The sequence below is a fragment of the Ailuropoda melanoleuca genome, chromosome 13 (assembly GCF_002007445.2).
Source record: "Ailuropoda melanoleuca isolate Jingjing chromosome 13, ASM200744v2, whole genome shotgun sequence".
Taxonomy (NCBI): Eukaryota; Metazoa; Chordata; class Mammalia; order Carnivora; family Ursidae; genus Ailuropoda; species Ailuropoda melanoleuca.
Genome location: NC_048230.1, coordinates 24,735,984 through 24,756,264, shown reverse-complemented (window position 1 = coordinate 24,756,264; position 20,281 = coordinate 24,735,984). Strand labels below are relative to the sequence as shown.

Genomic DNA, 20,281 nt, shown 5'->3' with positions numbered 1-20,281 from the left:
CAGTGGAGGGGAGTAATGTTTCTTGGGGAGGCAGAGCAGAGCGCTCAAGGACTTCAGTTTTAAGTTTATCTGGGTAGGTCCCAACAGGACACCGGAGTTTAGTCCTTGCTGCCTCCTCCCTTCCACCTCTGCCAGACATGCTGATGCCCTGTGGCTACTGGAGTGACTGTCCAAGGGTATTTGGATGCCATGGCTGGGCAGGAAGGGGGTGGGGCTAGGTGGACTAGCAATTCCTCTCTGGAGCCTCGGTCTCCCCATGGTGACACTGCCCGGGACAGTGTACTTCCTCTAGCCTGGCAGTGGTAGAGGGTGTCCACATTGACACAGGGCTGCTTTTATTTCCTTCTTTTTGGACACCTGGGCCCTTGCTCCCAGATCGAGGAGGCAAGTGCCGGGGATGGGTCGGGGGCAGTGTTTCTGTGGGATGTTTCACTCCCTCTCCCAAAGTGCATATCCTCTGTTCTTTGGTGCTTAGTCTCCCCACAAATCCTGCAGTGAAGGCCACTCATTCATAGCCAGGAGGGAAGTACATACATACTCTGTGAGTTTCTCTATTCCCTCCTGCCTAACATCACATACATTCACAGATTCACACAGCCCACATAAACATGCCCCTCAAATTAGCGTCTCCTCTACACACACCCACGCCTGGTACACATGCGTTCACATCTCACCTTATATATTTGCTTCGTATATTCAAAAGCATCACTTCGCTATATCCACACACGTGTGCACACACACTTAAACCCACACACACACACACACACCACAAATATGCAGCTATAACAAAGGCACAGCCCAGGCCACATACGCAGCTTCTTCCCAAGCAGATCCAGCTTTTTTTGGAGACCCACAAGAGGAAAAGGACCTCCTAGTACCCACGGCCAACAGTACCAGGGTAGAGCATTGAGAAGGGGGGCTGGAGAAAAAAGGGGAATTTAAAGAGATGCTTTAGGGAAAGAGATACTCTGTCTACATTTATTTGGTTTAAGGACCTACAACTCGTCAGCCTGTGCCTACCTCCTACCCCAACATGCCTTGGCCTCAGCCCAAGCGGTAGGGGGCTCCATGAAGGGGGGTCAGGGGGCCAAGGCCACTTTATTCTTTAATCTCCTACTGCTGGCAGGGGCTTGTGGTACCTCAGGGAGACCAGATGGCTGTGGGATGCTGTCACTGAGGCAGAGCTGGAGTGATGCGGGTTGCAGGCCGATTTAAGAGGCCAGCTCGTCAGAAACCAGTGAATTAAAAGGCCTGGGAGCACCCCTGGTGCTGGGGAGGGGCTAGAAATCCAGAAGACAACCCAACAGGAGGGAACTCCCCCAGAGTGCAGCAGACATGGTGCACTGGGCCTTCAGGCTGCCCGTGACCTCCTGAGAGGGGGCCCCCACCCAGGCAACCAGCATACACACACACACACACACACACACACACACACACACACCACAGAGATGGGGGAGAGGGCAGTGGGAGAGGACCAGAAATCCAGTCATACCACATGCACACCAGTTCTGGGTCTGGCACCAAAAGCCCACAGCCTGCTGAGCTCAGGACAGCAAGATCAAAGATGCCCCTACTCCCAACCTCTCCGAATCGAATCACGACCCATCTACCCCATTAAGGAATCTAGGCAGTCAGAGCTGTGGAATGTATTGGAGTTTACCCCCTTTCCCCAACTTCAGGGAAGTGCCTCCCCCACTAAATGAATACATCAAATCCAGATGCAAATCCAATCTGCCTGATGCCCTAGGAGATACCCCAGCTTCACACACCACATGATTCCAGAAATAGCTCTGGCCCAGCAGGGCTGTCCTTGCTTGCCTTCCTTCGGAAGCCATTATTTGCCCCCCAGGAGTCTGAACACCGACGGCATGACTTTGGGGACAGGGAAACTCCCTAGGAAGGGGCTACAGGGAAGAGGAGGGTGAATTGGTTGACTCTTTGCAGTCTTCTTACCATGTAGGACAGGTCTGGGGACCACACGATGACGCCCCCCCTTCCCACCCCTGGTGCATCCTTGTCTCTAATTATAAATAAATCAACCAAACACAATTGTCTAGATTTTTTTCTTTTGTTTTGTTCTGTTTTGTTAAAAAAAAAAAAGACAAGACATCATGGCCAACTGGTAGGTCCCTAAGTCTCCTTCCATCCAGTCAAGCCAGAAATTCCTGGAGGGCAGGGAGATATAAGGAGGCAAAGCCACAGCCAGTGAGCCACTGGAAGGATGGAGTCATCCTGGTGACTTTGTGACTGTGACCGCAAACACGAGAGGAAGCAGGATGCCAGGCAAGTCCTTCACCCCCCAGCATGTGTGTCCTCTGTTCCATCAGGCACAGGCAGTCCCATTGTGCATTCTTTCCTCCCACCCTGACTATTCAGAGATGGGTCCCACCTCCCCAGCCCTCTGTCTTGCCTGACTTCCTCCGACCTTCTTCCCTCCCTCACAGCAGGGTCTGGGCAGCCAGGCAACCAAGCAGGTGGCACACCAGACCAAAAGGTGAGCTTGTCTCTATAGGTCCTTCCCCTTGGAGGGGCCTGGGGCAGAGAAGAAGGGGAGCCTGGCAGGCTTGAGCTTTCGGAGTGGGTCTGGGACTCCTGACCACTGAATCATCTACCACCCCACACTTTCTCTACAGCCTCCGTCCTCTGACTAAAGTGAGGGGAAGGACAACGGTACAAGGTACAAAAGTCAAGGTACATGTCTACTTTCCTCTCTGATTCTGGAAATGGGACTTCTCTTCCCCCACAAGCTTGTGCTCAGCTAATAGGAAATGACCCCACATGCCCAAATCAGACAAAGTCAGAATAAGAGCCCCCAGGACTAAAAAACTAGAGCTGGCATGTAGTTTGTTGTCAAGAAATGTTTTTAGATGGCTGGATGAATGAAGGAAGGAAGGAAGGAAGGAAGGAAGGAAGGAAGGAAGGAAGGAAGGAATCCAGGATCAATTTGGAGACATACCAGGGCTCCCCAATGCCACTCTCAGACCTCTCGGACTATCTAAGCCCAAAGACACCCCTAGGCTTTGGCTCACCCCAAGGGCACACCCATGCACACACACACACACACACACACACACACACACACACACACACACAGAAAGGGAAACTTCTGGGCCAGAGGCAGAGCCAGGACTCAGACCCAGGTTCCAGGTCAGCTCTGTAGCCTCTAGGGGATAGGAGTGGCAGGGGGCACTGAGCCCCCTGCCTCCTGTCAGGCCTCACTCGCGGAAGCTGTCAGCCAACTGGTGGCAGTCCAGCTCCCCTTTTGGCTCCAGGCCCCCCGGAAGCTTCACTCCCGTCTTCCGGTCCACACACCAGCACTTGCCGCGCTGCCCATCTAAGGCCGGGTGACACTGCCAAGACAAGGGTATGAGAGGTCAGTTCCCAGGCAGCCTGCCCCAATCCCAGCCCAGCCCAAGTCAGACAGTTGATCCAAGATGGCCTCTGAGGGCAGAGGCTCTTTCATGAGTACGGACCCTCTGAGCTCATGGAGTAGAGAGATCTTCAGCCAAGAAGCGAAGGTTGTCTCAGAGGTCAGCATTGGTCTAGGGATAAAGGGCTCAAGTGTCAGAACTTTCAGTGGGATAAAAATTGGGGGAAGAAAACTCACAGAACTGTACAGCACAAAGAGTGAACCCTAATGTAAACTAAGGACCAATATCAGTTCCTCAATTTGTGGTAGCATATGTACCTCACTAAAGCAAGATGTTAACAGGGGAAACGGGGTGAGGGAGTAGATGGGAACCCTGTACTTTCTGCTCAGTTTTTCTGTAAACACAAAACTGCTCTAGAAAATATTAATATTAATATAAACATATTTATATTAATATAAATATTAACTTTTTTTTAATGAGGGAAAAAGGTTTTTAAAAATTAGACAAGGATGGGATACCTGGCTGGCTCAGTCGGCTGAGCATCCAGCGCTTGGTTTTGACTCAGGTCATGATCTCAGGGTTTTGAGATGGAGCCCTGAGCAGGAAGCCTGCTTGAGATTCTCAATCTCTCCCTGTCTCTCTGCCCCTCCCCCTGTGCTTGATTGCACTCTCTCTCTCTCTCAAATAAATAAATAAAATCTTTTAAAAAATGGGACAAGGATAAAATTGGTGTTGGGATAAAGCTTGTGAGTAGGTTTGGCACTGGTTTGAGGGGCCCTTTCTGGTCCTGCACTCATTGCACACCACCCCATAACCTCCTCATGCCATCCTGGGATTTGCAGACCTGGCAGCAGCCCTTCTCCTCCAACCTAGTCCTCTATTGGCTGAGTAGCAGCCCACTTTGTGGATCTCTCTATAGAACATGGAGTGGGAGAATGTATGTGTCTATGCCCACAAAGAGCTGGAGAAAGACCCAGGCCAGGACTCCCCAGGTCACACCCAGCACAAGGCTCTGCCCAGATACGTCACCCTTCCAAGTAAGCGCCCCCCTCATGGGTCAGAGATGGGGCCAACCTTGCTGAACATCCTTGCCTCTTCAGGGCTTATCAGAGGGACCCATGTTCCAAGGGCATGAGGGAGTATGGAGGTCCCTGCATTCACGTTTTCTCTCCTGCCCCCCTCCATTCTCTGCTTCCATCCAAAGCTCCCATTCCCAAATGTTAGATCTGGCTTCACCTCCATCCTGACTGTTCCCCAGGTGGTTTGGTTACTCAGCTTAGGGGAAGGGGCAGGCTGAGTTTCCTCCTTAACCCTTCATGACTGAGCCCCTCCATCCCCAAATGAAACCTAAGACAGTCTATGGCAAAAGAGAACTACTCATAGAACAGAGTACAGACGGGGAATGAGTGAGCGCTGGGAGGTAGAGGTTGGCAGGAGTGCTAAATGGTGACTCCAGAGGTGATGGAAATAGCCCTGGATGGAGAGGCAGGACAGCTGGTCTGCCATTAACTCACTCCGGGACTTTGGGCCTCAGTTTCCTCATCTCCAAAATGAGTGTGGTGGGCAAAATAAGCTGAGGCTTTAAGGCTGGGGGAGGGTCCAAGGGGTTAGGTTTGGGTGGGGACGTCTCCCCCTTCCCGAGATCTCCTTTCTGAACCACCTTGTAGAGAGACCAGAATGCCCCCAGAGCTGAGGCCAGGACGGAGCCAGCAGGGATGAAGACCCACCTGCTTCGGGTGGAAGTTGCCATTGCGGTCGCAGTTGGGAATGGGGATGGTGTAGAGGTCCTCGTGGGTGCGGCTCTGTGAGGCGGCCAGCCGCTCCAGGGCCCGGTGCAGCTCGCTCTGGCAGGAGCCCTGCGGCTGGAGGAAGGGAGAGTGAAACTGCTTAGCAGAAGGAAGAGAGGCAGGAAGACCAAGGCTGGGGGGGGGCGGGGGTGAGATCAGGACTGAAGGCCCAGAAAGGAGGCTCAAGGCCCAGAGGCGGGGCAGGGCCCACTGGGTTCAGGGGACCCTGGTGGACAGAGCAGAAGGACACTGAAGAGAGGATCCTGAGCCAAAAGAGCTTCTAAAAAGGAAGGGTGTGAATGGAAGGGATTTGTGGGGAAGGGGCTGTGGAAACCTATGGAGATGGCTGGGAACGGATGATTTCTAAGCAGGAGGGATAGCTGATGTCATACAATTAACAACTTGGTAGGACCCAGGCACAGATCCATCAGAAAGGACATTAGCCAGACCCTGGGGCAGGGTCTCCAGGCCCCCTACTGTGGCTAGTGTTAACCCCTCAGTTACTGAAAAAGTCTGCATGGAGAATCCAAGAGAGGAGCTAAGAAACACCAGGAGGCTTGGGGCAACCACTGTTTACAAACCAGTACAGAAGTATTTCAGTACTTGACAATTGCTTCATAAATACATAACTGATGAAGAGGAAAGGAAGTTCAAGGAAAGGAATGAGGATTCTCTCGGTCCTGATGACGCATACTAGGTGCCTCTTGCACACAGTAGGCATCCAGCGACCGTGTGCTGAATGAACACAGTCCAGATCTAGTGGTGGTGGCGGTGGTGTGTGTGCCTGCACACAAGTGCATTTGTAGGTCAGAGGTCCTCACCACGGGCCGAGCTTCCTCCCGGGGCACCCCGATGACCTTCATCTTGCCCCCGCTGCTGCTGCGGTCTCGAATTTTGGCGAAGTGCTTCTGCAGGCACCTGCGGTCGTGGGCGCTGCAGGGACTGAAGCTGTTGTTGGGGTGCTCACCCTCATCCTTGTCTGCAGTCAGGCCGAGATGGGGAAAGGTCAGCACAGGGAAAGGACAGGGCAGCACACCAACCCAGCCTCCCACCTTGCTTTCTTCTTGGGGATTCTCCAGCCTGGCTCTGGGAAAGCATAGGGGACCTTGGGGTGGGGGGGCGGGATGAAAGCAACACCCTCGTCTCCTCCCCACTCTCCTGGGATTTCCGCAGAAGCATATTCCTCTTAAAGTCCTTGACTTGTCCCTCACCCCACCCAGTCCAGCCCTCAGATGAGTCACCAGCTGCAGCTGCGCAGACAGCAGGAAGGTCCCCTGGGCCCTGCAGGGAGGTCTAAGGCAGGCAGGGGCCTCCCCACCAGATCTCACACCCTCCTCCATTCAGCTCCTCCTACCATCCCCCAGTCCGTCTGCTCTCTCTTCCTGTCTCCTTTCCTGCTCTTTTCAGCATCTGGCTGAGCCAACCAGGGGATCCTCAGATCTGTTGGCTCTGCTACCCCTCTTCCACATGGCCAAAATCAGAATTTCCATGAGGGATAAGAAATCTGGCCCAAAAGGCTCTCCCCACTGGCTGAACAGGAGAGAAGAAGCGGGAGTGGGTGTGTATGCCTACAGGTGAAAATGTGGGTCCGTGTGTGTGTGTGTGTGTGTGTGTGTGTGTGTGTGACACACTGTGTGGCTGCAGGACCAAAAACACCCTCACACCTCCTTTCAGTTCCCCCACCCCAACATCTCCCATCCTTGGACTTTAGACTCCATCCAAAGTCCATGTCTATTGCCCAGAACCAGGGCAGTGGGGATGTGGAGATGGGGGTGGTGAGGCTGGACCTGCACCCTTTCCCTGGGATCTCCTGAAGACTCTATCTGACCTCAAGGATAACCCGATCCAGAAGTCCCAGAATTGTAACCACTCCTCCAACCTCCAGGCAGCCAAAAGCAGAATACAGGGCTGAGCTGGAGAAAGAGGCTGCAGGACCTCTCTGCAGATCGGAGTCACCTCTAAAATGCCTGGGCTTGGCAGCTCACTGCCGGCCTGAATGCAAAGCCCATGCCAGCATTCCAGATGTTGGCAGCCAGACAGAAGGTCACATCTGGTTTGCGTCAGGATTTTTTTTCCTGAGGAGTTAGCAGGTTCCTCCATGCGTGGCAGCAGTCCCAGAGCTGCCTCTGGGTCAAATGGTATTTTTCCGTCTAGCCAAAGCCAGTTGGGGGGTTAGTTCTCTTTTTATTCTCCTAGTTCTGGCAGTGTGGGGGGAAGCAAGTAGATAAAGGGAAACCAGGCAAGGAGGAATCTAGACTTTCAGAAAGTCTTTGTCAAGATTCCATACCAAAGGTTATTTATAAAATTGAGTCACCAAGGATGGGAAGGTTTTGTCATGGGTAGAGGGCTGTTTTAGAAAGAAGAATCAAAGGTAAGGAATAAATGGAGCAGATAGGGGCGCCTGGGTGGCTCAGTCGTTAAGCATTTGCCTTCACCTCAGGTCATGATCCCAGGGTCCTGGGATCAAGCCCTGCATCAGGCTCCCCTCTCAGTGGGAAGCCTGCTTCTCCCTCTCCCTCTGCTTGTGTCCCCTCTCTCGCTGTGTCTCTCTCTCTCAAATAAATAAAATCTTCAAATAAATAAATAATATAAATAATATAAATAAATAAATAAATGGAGTAGATAGATATAATCTATCTTTCTGCATATTTAACATCCAAAAGGACAGTCTGGAGGGAACTCCAGTCTCAGAGAAAAGATCAAGTTCTTAAGCCAACCAAGGAGAATCCACTATAGCAAGACCTCCCAGTGATGTAGGCAGCAAAAGATGTGGGTAAATTTCAGAAGGCCGGGATTGGCAAGGGGGCCGTAAGAAGATGGACCCCAAACCCTTGGTCAGAACCAGAGAAAAGATCTGGGATCCAGGCTCTTCCCTGAAGACCCTCCCAAGGAACCTTTCTGGTCAAAAGGCCCAGATTGGCCAGTGATCCCTGCCCCTGCATCCACCTTGCACAAAAGCATAAGACTTTTGGAAGGGGTCACAGTGTTTCAGGGGTGTAGTCTGGAGGTGGATAATGGAGAGGAAGAGGAAATGGAAGACCTAAAAGAATTAGAGCCAAATCTTGAAAGAACAGAGGCTGAGCTGAGACATGAACAAAAGTACCACCATTTTACCCAGAAAAGGCTGGAAAGGATCAAAAGGACTCATTTGCCACAGCCCATGATGCTAATTCGAAGGGCACCCCTGGAACCTGGAAAAGATTTTAGTCTTTCCTTTGAGTTTGCTTTCTTTTCATGGCCATAAAGGGAATCACTACTTTGCGCAGTGACACTTGTTCCTCTTGGTAAGCAGGCAGAATGTTCTCAGGTTCGAGAAGTAAGCAAGAGTTTTCTAACAAATGGAGGTAGAGAGCCTCCCACCCTGGACATGTAGGTCATCGGGATGGTAAAGGTCTCAAGAACCTAGAGAGATCTGGAGTAGAAATGTAACTGCAACTAGGCTTCCCAACATTGAGTTTCTGTGAGTTGAAGTTCACAAATGACTAACTCTTGGGGGCTTATTAATGGATATATGAACTATTTATCCCTTAACTTAGGAGGCATGATTAAGGAGGACAACTGTTTGGGGTGTCTGGGTGGCTCAGTTGGTTAAGCAATTGAGCATCTGGCTCTTGGTTTTGGCTCAGGTCGTGATCTTGGGGTTGTGAGATCAAGCCCCAAGTAGGGGTAGGGCTCTGCACTCAGCACATAGTCTGCTTGGGTTTTCTCTCTCTCCCTCTCCCTCTGCCACTCCGCCTGATTGTGCTTGCTTGCTCTCTCTCTCTCTCTCTCACTCTCTCTCGTAAATAAATAAATAAAATCTTAAAAAAAGAGAGAGAGAGAGAGGACCACTGGATCTGCTTACTGACCTGGAGCGCAAAGGCCATAGGGCAAGGCTGGAAGCATAGCTTATGCTCTTGTGGGGGCAGAGCCCCATGTCACACTAAGGGGATTACCTAGGGAAAGCTAAGCAGGCAGTGTGCCTGACCTCCCCCTCCTTGGTTTCCCCCACGTTTTTGTTGTTGCTAGGCAAGCTTCCTTTTTTATTTTTTGAAGAACTGAAGAATCCTACAAGCCTCCAAAACACACATACTTGAGCCCAGATACTCATCAGTGCCATACTTGGACCCTTCTTGCCCTCGGCCAGACTGCTTCACCCCAGCAGAGGGGCACCCCACAGAGGAGAGCAATCCTTCATTAACGCCAAGCATGCCAACTTCCAGCTGCTCTGCCACTCTCCAGATCTGGTCCCGGCCTGTCCCTACCTCATGTCTAAGCTTAGAGAAGAATGCACCAGATAGGGAGAGTAGCTGCTTACCTACTCTCATGGGGACACAGGTACACGGAGTATATCTATATCTATGCACACAGACACAGAACAGGCCAGGACTCAAGAACTACAAACATATACAAACAATCACGTGTCCAAGCATGCACTGGTCCACACATGCACGTCCACGTGCACTCGGACACTGTGACCCTGCCCTGGGCAGAGACACAGACCCGGGGCAGGGCACTCCGCCTGCACCAGGGCTTATTGACTTTCCATTTAATCTGTAACTTTTCCTTGCCCAGCCTTGCTTAACAGGCAGACTGAGGATCCACCCCAGGCTCCACCCCTAGACCCTGGGTTTGGGAGGGTGAGGGTCATAGCCTTGGGCCTCTGAAAAATGTTAACCTTCCCCTCTCCAAAGCTAGCTAAATACTTGCTACTTCCCTGCTTACTCAGGAATTCCATCCACCTGGTACTGCTCACCCAGGTGAGGCCCTCTGGAAAGACCCTAATCCTTGTGGGTCCCCCCAGAGTCGGACCTAGCCCCCTGAAAGATCTGACTTTCTGGTCTCCGAAAGGCTTATTTAGGGGGTAGGACTTCCAAGGAAGGCCGGGTCATCTCCTCCAGCCCCTGCTTGGAGCTAGGCCAACGACATGGAACCACAGCGCAAACCTTGGTCTTTGGTCTAGCCGCCAAGGGTAAGGAGCCCAGAGAGACACAAGACTTCACGGCTTTGGCACCACTGGCTGAAAAGTTCATGGTCAAAGCTGGAGGATTTCCTCTTTCTGGCAGCCTGATTTCAACCCATGAGTCCCTCCTCAACTCTAGCCCCGATCCCCTTCAAGACACCCAGGGTGAGGCTGTGAGGTGGGTGGGCCCAGCCAGACAGACACAGGAGTTTCAGCTCACTCCCCTTCCCTGCAAGAAAGGCCTTTTCTTTCTTCCTCTGGACACTGTCTAGAGAAACCAAGATCACCCAGCCCTTTCTTCGAGGTCTGGCTCACGGGGTATCCTCCTCACCGCTGTGCCACGCTGCCCGCCCCAGACTGGAGAAAAGCTGGCCTGTCCTTCCCATGTTTACAGGAGCAAAAAGCACCAAGTTCCTCCCTACCCCTCTCAACTCCTCCGAATGTCCCCCTACTTTGCTCAGTTGCCCTACTGTCCCTCAAAGTCCCAGCATCAGAGGAGGATTTAAGCTTCAACTGAAATCTCAGCTTCTTCTCCTTTACCATCCTCGTCATGGCTCTAACTGATGGGGCTCTTACTCCATGCCAGAAACCCCAAGCCTGTGAGGCAGGTCCCGTTGTCATCTCCATTTTACAGGTGAGGAAATGTAGTAGGCTGGGTGGAGGGGAAGGAGGACAGACTTATCCCTGCAGCTCCTATGTCTTTAAATGGAAAGACTCCTGATACCCGAGGCACCAATAATTCTGGCTTTGCCAATACTAAAGCAAAAATGTTAAGCAGCCATCCTCCTCCCCCTACCTCCCCCAAGGCACAGAATTTCTGGGAAGGCCCTGTTCCCATGACATGACTGGATTCCCAGTACTGAAGTAAGGGGGACAATATTTGCTGCGTTGACTAAAAATTAACCCAGTCTGTCTGTTCCCTAACCCTGTCCCAGAGAGACCCAAGAGCACAGTTTAGGAGCGCCCCAGTCCAAACACTGATCTTCCCACTGTCCACTCCCCCAGATTCCATGAGTCAAGGGTCAGTCCACTGATGCAGAATTGTGGACTTCTGACGCACACATCCCACCCCACCCCCACCTCTGGGGGCCTGAGCAGTGTTAATCCACAACATTTTCTGGCTCAGAAAGCTGGGACAGGAGGGCTATGGGGAGGTTAGGGGACAGACGCTTAAGATGGAAGGAGGAAATCCACTCCTGGGGCAAATAGTAGGCAGCTAGACATAACAGGCCAAGGGAAGGGGCATGCCAAGTAGTTGTCCTCCCCCAGTCACCTGCTGAAGCTTAGCTCCAAGAGGAAAAGGCAGAAAGAGGAGCCTGATACCCTCTGCCAAACTATCCGCAAGGCAAGAGGGTCCAAGCCTTGGGACCTAGGAGGGACAGTGGCCTATTGACAGTGAAAGGCTAGAGAGAATAATGGGGATAAGGCCTGAGCTCTGGCCATCTTGTCTCACCAGAGACCCTGCAGGGCTGTTGCACAACACTAGGGGGCACCTTTCACATGGCGCAGGGGATGCTACTGTGGTGACTAGGAGGTGAGAAGGCACAGACACAGCTTGCCTAGTAGGTACCTAGTTTCCCCAGGGTTCTCCAGGCTAGCCCTTTCCCTCTCCAGATCTTTGCATACCCTGCATGGGTAAAGGACAGGCAAGGAGGGATGGGGTGGACGTTAGAGACCTGGACCCCGTAATCCTAAGGGGACATAAAGGCTAATTTGCATGATGTCCACAGGACAATCACAAACTTCATATCATTTCCCCCAAAGCCCCTAGGGGATTAGATTTTCCTCCACTACAGGATGGGGTGCTCCTACCCAGTCAGGGAGGGAGGGGTGCTCAAGACCCTCTGAGGGCTCTTCTGCCCCGAGTTCAAGTCAGTGAGAGAGGAGAAGGCTAGCACCCATTCTAATCTGGTGCCAGATACATACCCACTGGCCAGTGGCGGATGGAGGTATGAAGGGGAAGAGGTCGCATTATACTCAGGGAGCCCAAGGGCTCAGCCCTCACTCCCAATCTGGTCTGGTACCAATACCCCTCCTCTCCCACTGGCACCGACCTCTGTGCCCCAGGATCAGTGCCTTACTCCCTCAGGAACCCCACCTCCCCCGTTTCCCAGATGTGCCGGGTGCCAGGCTGGCATTTGTCCTAGAATGTTTTCTGCTGACCCATCTCTCACTGCCTAGGGACAGGAAGGGCAGAGAGGCCTGAGGCCCAGACCCCTGGGGTCCACCTCCTTCCTGTTTTCCCTGCATCCTGCTTTCCTCCGCTAACAAGCTGCAGAGGATTGAGGAAGTGGAACGGTCTGGGACCCAGGGCAGGAAGCTTGGGGCCGGAGTCCCAGCATCCGGACTGCAACAATGGAAGCTTCAAGCACCAGGAAAAGAGACAGACACAGACAGAGGCACAGGGAGAGCAAAACAGAGTCAGAGAGGGAACAAGAAACAGAGGCAGAGATACAGAAAAGCAGACAGAGAGATTCCAAAAGTAACAAGAGAAAGACAGGAACAAAGAGAAAGAGAAACAGAGACATGGAGAGAAAGAGCAACAGAAAGGAGCTGAGGAGAACGAGAGAGAAGCAGGACAGCAAAAACAGAAAGGAAACAAGATAGAGAAAGAGAAACTGATAACGGGCAGAAGACACTGAGGAAAAGAGAACACAGGAATGTTGGTAGTGAAACTAGAGATTGAGAGACGCAGCAGGAAATAACAAGAGTAAGAAAGAAAGAAAGACTGAGAACGATTATAAGAAACTGAGAGGCTCACTGAGAAATGGAAAAAGAGAAAGTGTAAGAATGAGTTTAGGGCAAAGGACCTTCTAAACCTCTCCCTCTCCCTCTTCCTCTCTCCCCCTCTTTCTCTCCCACCTCCCCCTCTCCCTCTCTCCCCCTCTCCCTCTCTTTCTCTCTCTCTCTCCTTTCTCTACTCCCTATCCCACACCCATTAGGTTTCTACCGCTCTGGGCTGGGAGCCAAGACTTGCTTCTCTTCTGCCACCTCAGATGACACCTGCTGGGAGAGAGGAGCGGGTGCCTGTATACCAGAGCAGGATGGGGTGCTCAGGCCTGGCAGAGAGACCTCTGTCTTCCCAATACCTCTCAAACAGCAAGGTGAGCTTCCCCTTTAATTTGCATGTCCCACTCCACCCGACCACAATGTCAAAAGGCCAAGCCCTGGCTTCTTAGACCCCTGGGGTTTCACATGTGGCCAGGATGAGGGAAGTTCCAGGATCAGGAAGAGAAAGCCACCACCACCGCCATCCCCATCCTCTAGCTATCTGGCCCTAGGCCGCTCACTTGCAGGCTGCTGGCTGGACCAGGTCAGCTTATGTTCCACTCTTGCACCAGCAGCCAGGACTACCATTGAGACCTCTCTTCCCAAATAGGCACCCTTGGGAGGTTTGAGATGGTGGGCTGGGACAGTCCTCCTTGCTGGTGGCAACAGGCTGCTAGGGACTCAACAGCAGTTTCCTTGGGTGAGCCTGTCCCATGCCAGTCCAGCCCTGCCAGGTACCTGCCTCCTCCTTAACTCGCAGGAGATTTTCAAGGGCTTTCCAGGCCAGCCTGAATGGGGAAGGGGCTTCTAGGAAGGGAGAACACCGGGTAGGGCATGCAAGGACAGGGGCACCTTACCAGAGGGCTGCAGGCTTTCCTGGATGGCCTCGATCTCCGCCAGCTCCATGCACACGCCTTGCCCGTGCATCAGCGTGTGCAGGGGCTTCTCCACCCCCCGGGGCGGGTAGCAGCGCAGGCCCGAGCCGCAGCGAGGGGTATACACCCCACAGGGCATCCCCTTGCCCAGGGCGCAAGTGGCGCAACAGCCGCAGCCCGGCTCCCGCACCAGCTCCTCGCAGCCCACGGGGGGGCGGCAGCGCGCTAGCTTCTCCTCGGAGCAGGGCGGGCAGTGGATGGCTTCGTCGCCCAGGCTCGGCCCGGGCCCGGCGGCCAGCAGCAGCGCGGCCACGAGGCAGAGGGGCAGCATGACCGAGCTAGGACGGGGCGCGGGCGCGGGGCGCGGGAGGGGAGAACGCGCGCGCAGACTGGCAGCAGGGACACACGGCGACAGAGCGCCCGGAGCGCCTGGAGGACCCGACCCGGAGGGCGCGGGAAGACGGGGCGGCCCCGCGGGCGGACAGGGATGGAGCCCGGGAAGTTAGCAAGCGGGCAGGAGGGGAGCGAGCCTGGCCGCCGAGGCGCTGCGCCGCATCCTCGGCTCGGCCCAGGCGGCGGGCGGCGGGGGGGGCAGGGGGCTGAGCGGCTGCCCGGGACCAGCTCCCCCGGACTTTATACCGGCCCCTGGCCACACCCCCAGCGCCTTCCCAGAGGTGGGGGAGCGGGGGCGCCGGGGGGAGAGGGAGAGGCGGCCGTTAGGGGGAGGGGGCGCTGTCCTGAGTCGCCGCCGCCGCCGCCGCCGCCGCTACAACATCTGAAAGTCCTTTTCTGCGGCAGAAGGAAGCGGAGCAGTTTGGAAGCCGTGGCAGGCGCCGAGAGCGCCTCTGAACCGGAGCCTGGGAGGGGAGAGAAAGAAGAGGAGAAGCCAAGGGGCTGCTCTTCGGCCTCCTCCCCCAACCTTGGAGGATTCCTCCCCTACCCCTCCAAGGCGGCTGCAGCCCCACCCCCCACCCCCGAAGAACGCGACCTCCTAGCCCGGACTCCGAGCTCCGCGGATTCAGTCTCCCGGGCCAGAGTCCTTTCCACCCCACCCTAGTGCTTCCAGTCCCAACCACTGGAGACCAAGTCGGGTGAAGTGGGGAAAGGGAAGTAAGCACCCAACGAGGGACCCAGAAGGGCCTCATGGCTCTACGAAGCTAGTAGGCTCTCTTCCCACTCGCTCTTCCAAGTACCCTCTCCCCGCCCCTGCGCGCGCGCCCTATCTCGCCAGGGTTCATCTGGGTCCTGGTCCACTCTGCCTTCCTGAGAACTGAATCCACCGAACTCCTGGAGAAGGAGGTGCCCAGCCTCTTCTTCCTGCCTGGATGTTTGCTTCTACTGCCCGACTCCCTCCCCAGAGGAGGATTGGCTAGGGAGATTGCCACTCGCAGTGTGCAAATTGTGCATCGCACAACTCCAGGGGGCACCATTTCTCTTGTGGTCATTGTAGGTTTCTGTAGCTGTTATGACAGTTTTCCAGCAGATGGCAGCCAAGCATTTCGAGGTAGGGGTGCCTTTTCCTAATTCAGCCAGCGTTGCTATTTGGGCTAGTGCTTGGGGCTGGCTAGGCCCTCTGTGAGATCCTATTGGTGCCTGTTTCCCCCACCCTTGCCTCAGTCCTACTGGGATCCGGAGGGACTCTAGATTAGCATTTGAGCAGAGACCTGTCTCCTAGGTTTTCTCTCTGGTCCCCCAGGTACTCACCCATCCTCCCCCACAAAGGCTTCTGCTGTCCTGGAGCTGGTTTCAGGGTAAGAGTGCCTGTCAGGACACAATCAGTGACCCACTGTGGATTTTTTGTTATTATTTTATTTTTTTTATTTATTTATTTTGGCTTGGCTTGGCTTGGCTTAGCCTAGAAAGCGGCAAGGCAGCCAAGCCAGAGTGCAGATCAGAGACTGTTTTCCTGCTTCCTGCTTCCTCTCCCAGGGCAGCAGTCTCACAGCAATTAGGCCCTCTCCTACTTTCTCCAAGTGTAGACTGTCCAGGTGATAGGAGGAAGAGAGGGGCTGGAAGCTGAACTTGTAGGGACAGAACCAAAAAGTTGCAAACTGACGGCACCTACTGGCAATCATCAAGACTGCAGAAGGTCTGGAGAGTTCTGGTGGGGCTCAGATGCTGGGATTCTCTTCCTCATGTCCCTGGGGGAAGCCCAGCCCGTCCCTCATTCAGAATACTTCCCCCAGCCATATCCCCCTCCATCATCTTGAACCCAGTTCTGCCACCACCTTACTGTATAAAGATGGACACCACCCCTTGGAGCTTGAATGTCCCTAACGATAAAATAGAGGTAGGTCATTTCCACCTATCCTGCCTCTTAAAGCTCTTGTGAGAGTAAAATGGGACCAGAAAGGATGGTTCTGATACCAATGCCAGACTTGCCCCATAGACAGCAAACCTGGGAGAGCTAAAGGTGCTGGGACATGGAGGAAGGAGTGCAGGAGAGGCTGGGTTGAAAGCAAAGAAGTACCTGCAGGTGAAGCATGAGTGCAGGTGATTGTGGGAAATCCAGAAAGGCCTCCAGGTAAGACAGGTGCCCAGACTTCTACCCCAGCATCCCCCATCCATCTGCTGGTGCCCCCCCCCAATATCACTATATGGGCTAGTTCCAAGGAAGGAGGAAAATAGACATAAGTAGGCCATCCCCAAGCACCTCCCCATCATTCATGCAACACATATTTACTGGATGCTGATTGTTTGCAGGCTTTGTGCCACATACTGAGGACACAGAGATGGCCAAGATCACTCTCTGCCCTCAAGGAGCTCACTGCCTAGTGAGGGGAAACAGACGTATAACTAAAAGGAGCCTAAGAAGTGTGCAGGTGCCCTGGGAGACATCCATATGGGGCACCACAGGGACCCAGATGCACAAGCGGTCAGTTCTACGTCCAAGGCATGGAAAGACTTCATGGAGAAGGTGACTTGTGAGCCAACCATCTTCCAATGTAGAGGAAAAAGCACAGCTATTAGCATCAGGCTGACCTGGATTCCAATCCCAGCTTTGCCACTAGACTCACTGGGGAAACTGAAACAAGTTACTCTGAGCTTCACTGCCCTTACCTGGAAAATGGGGCTTGGTGATAAGAAAGAAAGAAGGGCGAGGAGGGGAGAGAGAGAAAGAGTGGCTTGTGCAAATTGCCCAGCCTACAATGGGCACATAGTGTTTGCTCCTTCCTATCCCACCCTGCTGGAAACTGTAATTCTCCCCTGGTGGCAGGACTTGTGCTCCCCCCAGCAGACTGGAGGCTCTCAGAGGACTGGGTTTAGTGTCCCCCCACCGGGGCTTGCTGGTGCTTAGGAGAGACTACCTAAAGGGTGCAGGATTTGGAGTCAGAGGACCTGACTTCAAGTTACAGCACAGCCACTTAAGAGCTGTGTGACCTTGGATACCCACCTAATGTCTTGAAGGGTCATTTCATCCTCTATTTTGAAAAGAAAAAAAAAAAAACCACCAAAGTTCTGAATTCAGTTCTCCAGTGGTTTTTACATGCTCTTGAAACAAAGATTCAACTAAAAAAAATTAACCCTAAAAACATAATAAAAACAAAAAATAAAGAAAGAAAGAGCAAGAGAGGGATAGTTGGGCTTAGCCCACAGGATGAGTGCAAGAGAAAATGAGATGATGGATAAGAAAGGGTTCTGGAGGGGCGCCTGGGTAGTGCAGTCATTAAGCGTCTGCCTTCGGCTCAGGGTGTGATCCCGGCTTTCCGGGATCAGAGTCCCACATCGGGCTCCTCCATTGGGAACCTGCTTCTTCCTCTCCCACTCCCCCTGCTGTGTTCCCTCTCTCGCTGGCTGTCTCTCTGTCACATAAATAAATAAAATCTTCAAAAAAAAAGAAAGAAAGAGTTCTGGAACCCAAGAAATAGGGTACACATGCACTCATTGGTTTTCTCCACCTGACTGTTGCTTCCTTGAGGACTGAGAGCACCTCCTGGAGCCCCCAGAGGCAGAAACGTGGCCCTCCTTCCCTGTCATCTTTTCCAACCCAGGACTCTACCAGAAAAGGAACCTCTGTGGGGCACCAGCCTGGCTCATCTGGAAGAGCATGTGACTCTTGATCTCGGGGTTGTGAGTTCCAGCCCCACACTGGATTATTGAAAAATAAAATAAATTTTAAAAAAAGAAAAGAAAAGAAAAAAGAAAAAGAACCTCTGCCTCCCTCGCACATCCTTGTCTGTCCCTAAGCTTCCTGGGCACCCGGGGTGCCAGGAAGATGCTCCTGACAGAGAAAGGAGAAAATCCCCACTCCCCGCCCACTTCTTCCAGCCCACAACCTTGTTGGCTTGTTGCTTAGAGTCTAATTCGCTCCCTTGTTGGTTCAGTTTCAAACCTCTACTAGGGTTCAGGTTGGGCTTCTTAGAGAATTAACAGTCCTGCCCTCAGAGAACCCCCAGTCTCCTGGGCTTGCCCTACGGAGTAGACAAGTGTGTAATAATGCAAGTCAACACTTGATGAGCGCGGGCCATGTGCTGGACGTGGTTCTAAGTGCTTCACCCGTGCACTTCACTACAATCTCATGAAGTAGGGGCTATCATTATCCCCTTTAAGATAGGAAAACTAAGGCACAGAAAGGTATGTAACTTACTCACTTAAGTCACGCAACAAGTAAGGAGAACAGGGGTCCGAACCCAGGCAGTATGGCTCCAGAGTTTATATGATAAACTTTTATGTTTTACAGTGTTCCAAAATAGCTGTCAGAAGTATTCTAAACACATGCCAAGGGCAAAAGACTATGGTACAGAGTGCAAGATGGGTGTAGGGGGGCAAAGTGGAGGAGGCAGTGGCATGGAAATAGGTCTCAGGCCTCCCCATAACTTTGGCTTCCCAGCCCCTCCTTGGCTGCCCTGGACTTCCCACTGTGCCCACACTGAGTAGGGGGCTCAACTCCCCTCCATGTCTGCTGATGTCCAGACCCCAGGGAGGGCATTCTCCACAGTCACTCCAGGTGTGAGCTGAGCAATGGCACAACAGTACAGCTGCCTCAACACCACCAGGGCCCCGTACTTGGAGAGAACAGATCAAGAGAGCTAGGATCTCCACAAAGAACCCACAGTGTAGAGGGAAGTCTGGTTCAGAGGCTAGAGCCTGGGTCCTTCCCTCAGGACATGTGGCTCCAGAAATAAACACCCAGACAGAGGATGCAGAGGGGAGAGGAGAGCCCATCTGCGGTTGAACTGGCCAGGATTCCGTTTTATATCTCTAGTCCAAACAGCTCCGCTACTTGTCAGCTTTTGGCCACTTCCCCTTTCTCAGCTTCAGTTTTTCATCTGTAAAATAGGGGAGGGGAACTCATCGAATTGTGAAGCCCCTTCCATCTTGGGCAGTCTAGGAATCTAGAACCTCTGGAGTCTTTTTGCACGGTCTTAGGCCCCATGCCGGCATGGCTCCCAACACTGCAGAATTTGCACTATTTCCAAGCCAACTGGCACCGGTGGAATCACTTTCTCATTAGCCAAAACCTGTGTAGGAAACAAGCCAAGTGAATGATGTTGGGTCCTTTGAGAGTTCTGTCACTGCCCAGAAAGGTGATGAGGTTCACTCAAGGGCACACAGCTAGTAATTAATAGAGCCAAGACTTAAGCCAAATATATTCACTACGTGCTACAGACTTAGTGCCCTGCGCCACGCTGCTTCTGTTTCCAGAGCATTGCCAGTGAGCCATGGACTAAGGGCTCAAGGAAAGTAGGAGTGGGAGAAGGAGGTCCAACCTGGGAGAATCTATGCAGATGACGCTTGCAAAAGTACAGACACAGAGGGCACTCTGGGAGGAGAGTGACAGATGTTAGAAAGGGGAAATTATTTGCCCTGCCTCTCGCGACAGATGTTGAGTCAAAGAGCAGGGTATCTGCTTGCCAGGGTGCCTCTTGGCCTGACAGGTCAGAAGCCCAGAATCAGAGTAGACTCCGTGTCCTTCTCCCACATTCTCTGGAGGGTCTCTAGGCCCTGTGTCTTGCTCCCCCAACCCTGGGGAACAGAGTGTTACCTACCTCTTAGAAAACTCCAAAGAGACTCTACCAAGGGACTGCTGAACCCAGAGTGACCTCTCAAAAGGGTTCTAAGCTTAGAGAGATCTCACACACTCCTCTGACTTAGCAAAACCCCGGAAAGAGGCCCTGGGATCCAGAGAAATCCCCAACATCCCCACAAATATGGGTTCTTGTTCCCTGGCTACAAACCTCCTCTTTCCACACCAGCACTGGGAGTTCACAAATATACCCAGTCGTGCCTTCTCTATATGTCCAGACCTCTCTTCTGGCCCCTCATCCCATGCCAAGAGCCAGAATCTCCTCACACCCATCTTTATGCCTCATCCTTTCTGCCCTCCCCACCCCTGTCCACTTCACCCCAGCCTTCCTCTTTTCCTTCCCCAGGAGAACATCCTGGCCTGAGGGGCCTCCCAAACTTGATGATAACCAGGCATCCCAATCCCACTGAGGAGAAGCAGGGAAGGGGCCTCCAGGAAAGGTGAGTGAACGCGAGAGAGGAAGGGGGAAAAGGAGAAACTGTGGCCTCCATTCCTCATCTGCAAAATGG

The 20,281-nt window shown here is 53.1% G+C and overlaps 1 protein-coding gene and 1 long non-coding RNA gene across 10 annotated transcripts; one reads left to right on the top strand and one right to left on the bottom strand.

The window, feature by feature from the left end:
* Positions 1–2,058: 2,058 nt before the first annotated feature.
* IGFBP4 (insulin like growth factor binding protein 4) lies at positions 2,059–14,369 on the bottom strand. Its single transcript, XM_002924936.4, has 4 exons — positions 13,727–14,369; positions 5,980–6,137; positions 5,099–5,233; positions 2,059–3,350 (listed from the first exon to the last, which is right to left on the bottom strand). Exons 1-4 carry the CDS (start codon positions 14,073–14,075, stop codon positions 3,216–3,218), a joined length of 777 nt encoding a protein of 258 aa, XP_002924982.1. The 5' UTR covers positions 14,076–14,369; the 3' UTR covers positions 2,059–3,215.
* On the top strand, positions 12,625–17,892 carry LOC117795422. Of its 9 annotated transcripts, XR_004619432.1 has the most exons (4): positions 12,631–13,204; positions 14,543–15,248; positions 15,441–15,495; positions 15,674–17,892. It is a non-coding gene; the product is annotated as an uncharacterized LOC117795422 (long non-coding RNA). The 9 variants fall into 9 exon arrangements; XR_004619426.1 differs by having other exon boundaries at positions 12,625–12,884; positions 13,097–13,204; positions 14,543–17,892; XR_004619431.1 differs by having other exon boundaries at positions 12,628–13,204; positions 14,543–15,833; positions 15,931–17,892.
* Positions 17,893–20,281: the final 2,389 nt, after the last annotated feature.

What these genes read in the sequence shown, in the direction of transcription:
- IGFBP4 (XM_002924936.4), bottom strand. Translation starts at nt 14,075, where the DNA reads ATGCTGCCCCTCTGCCTCGTGGCCGCGCTGCTGCTGGCCGCCGGGCCC. An exon ending in GGAAAGCCTGCAGCCCTCTG is followed by an intron (nt 6,138 to 13,726) that starts GTAAGGTGCCCC and finishes GCCTGACTGCAG; the next exon opens with ACAAGGATGAGGGTGAGCAC. An exon ending in GCAACTTCCACCCGAAGCAG is followed by an intron (nt 3,351 to 5,098) that starts GTGGGTCTTCAT and finishes TTGTCTTGGCAG; the next exon opens with TGTCACCCGGCCTTAGATGG.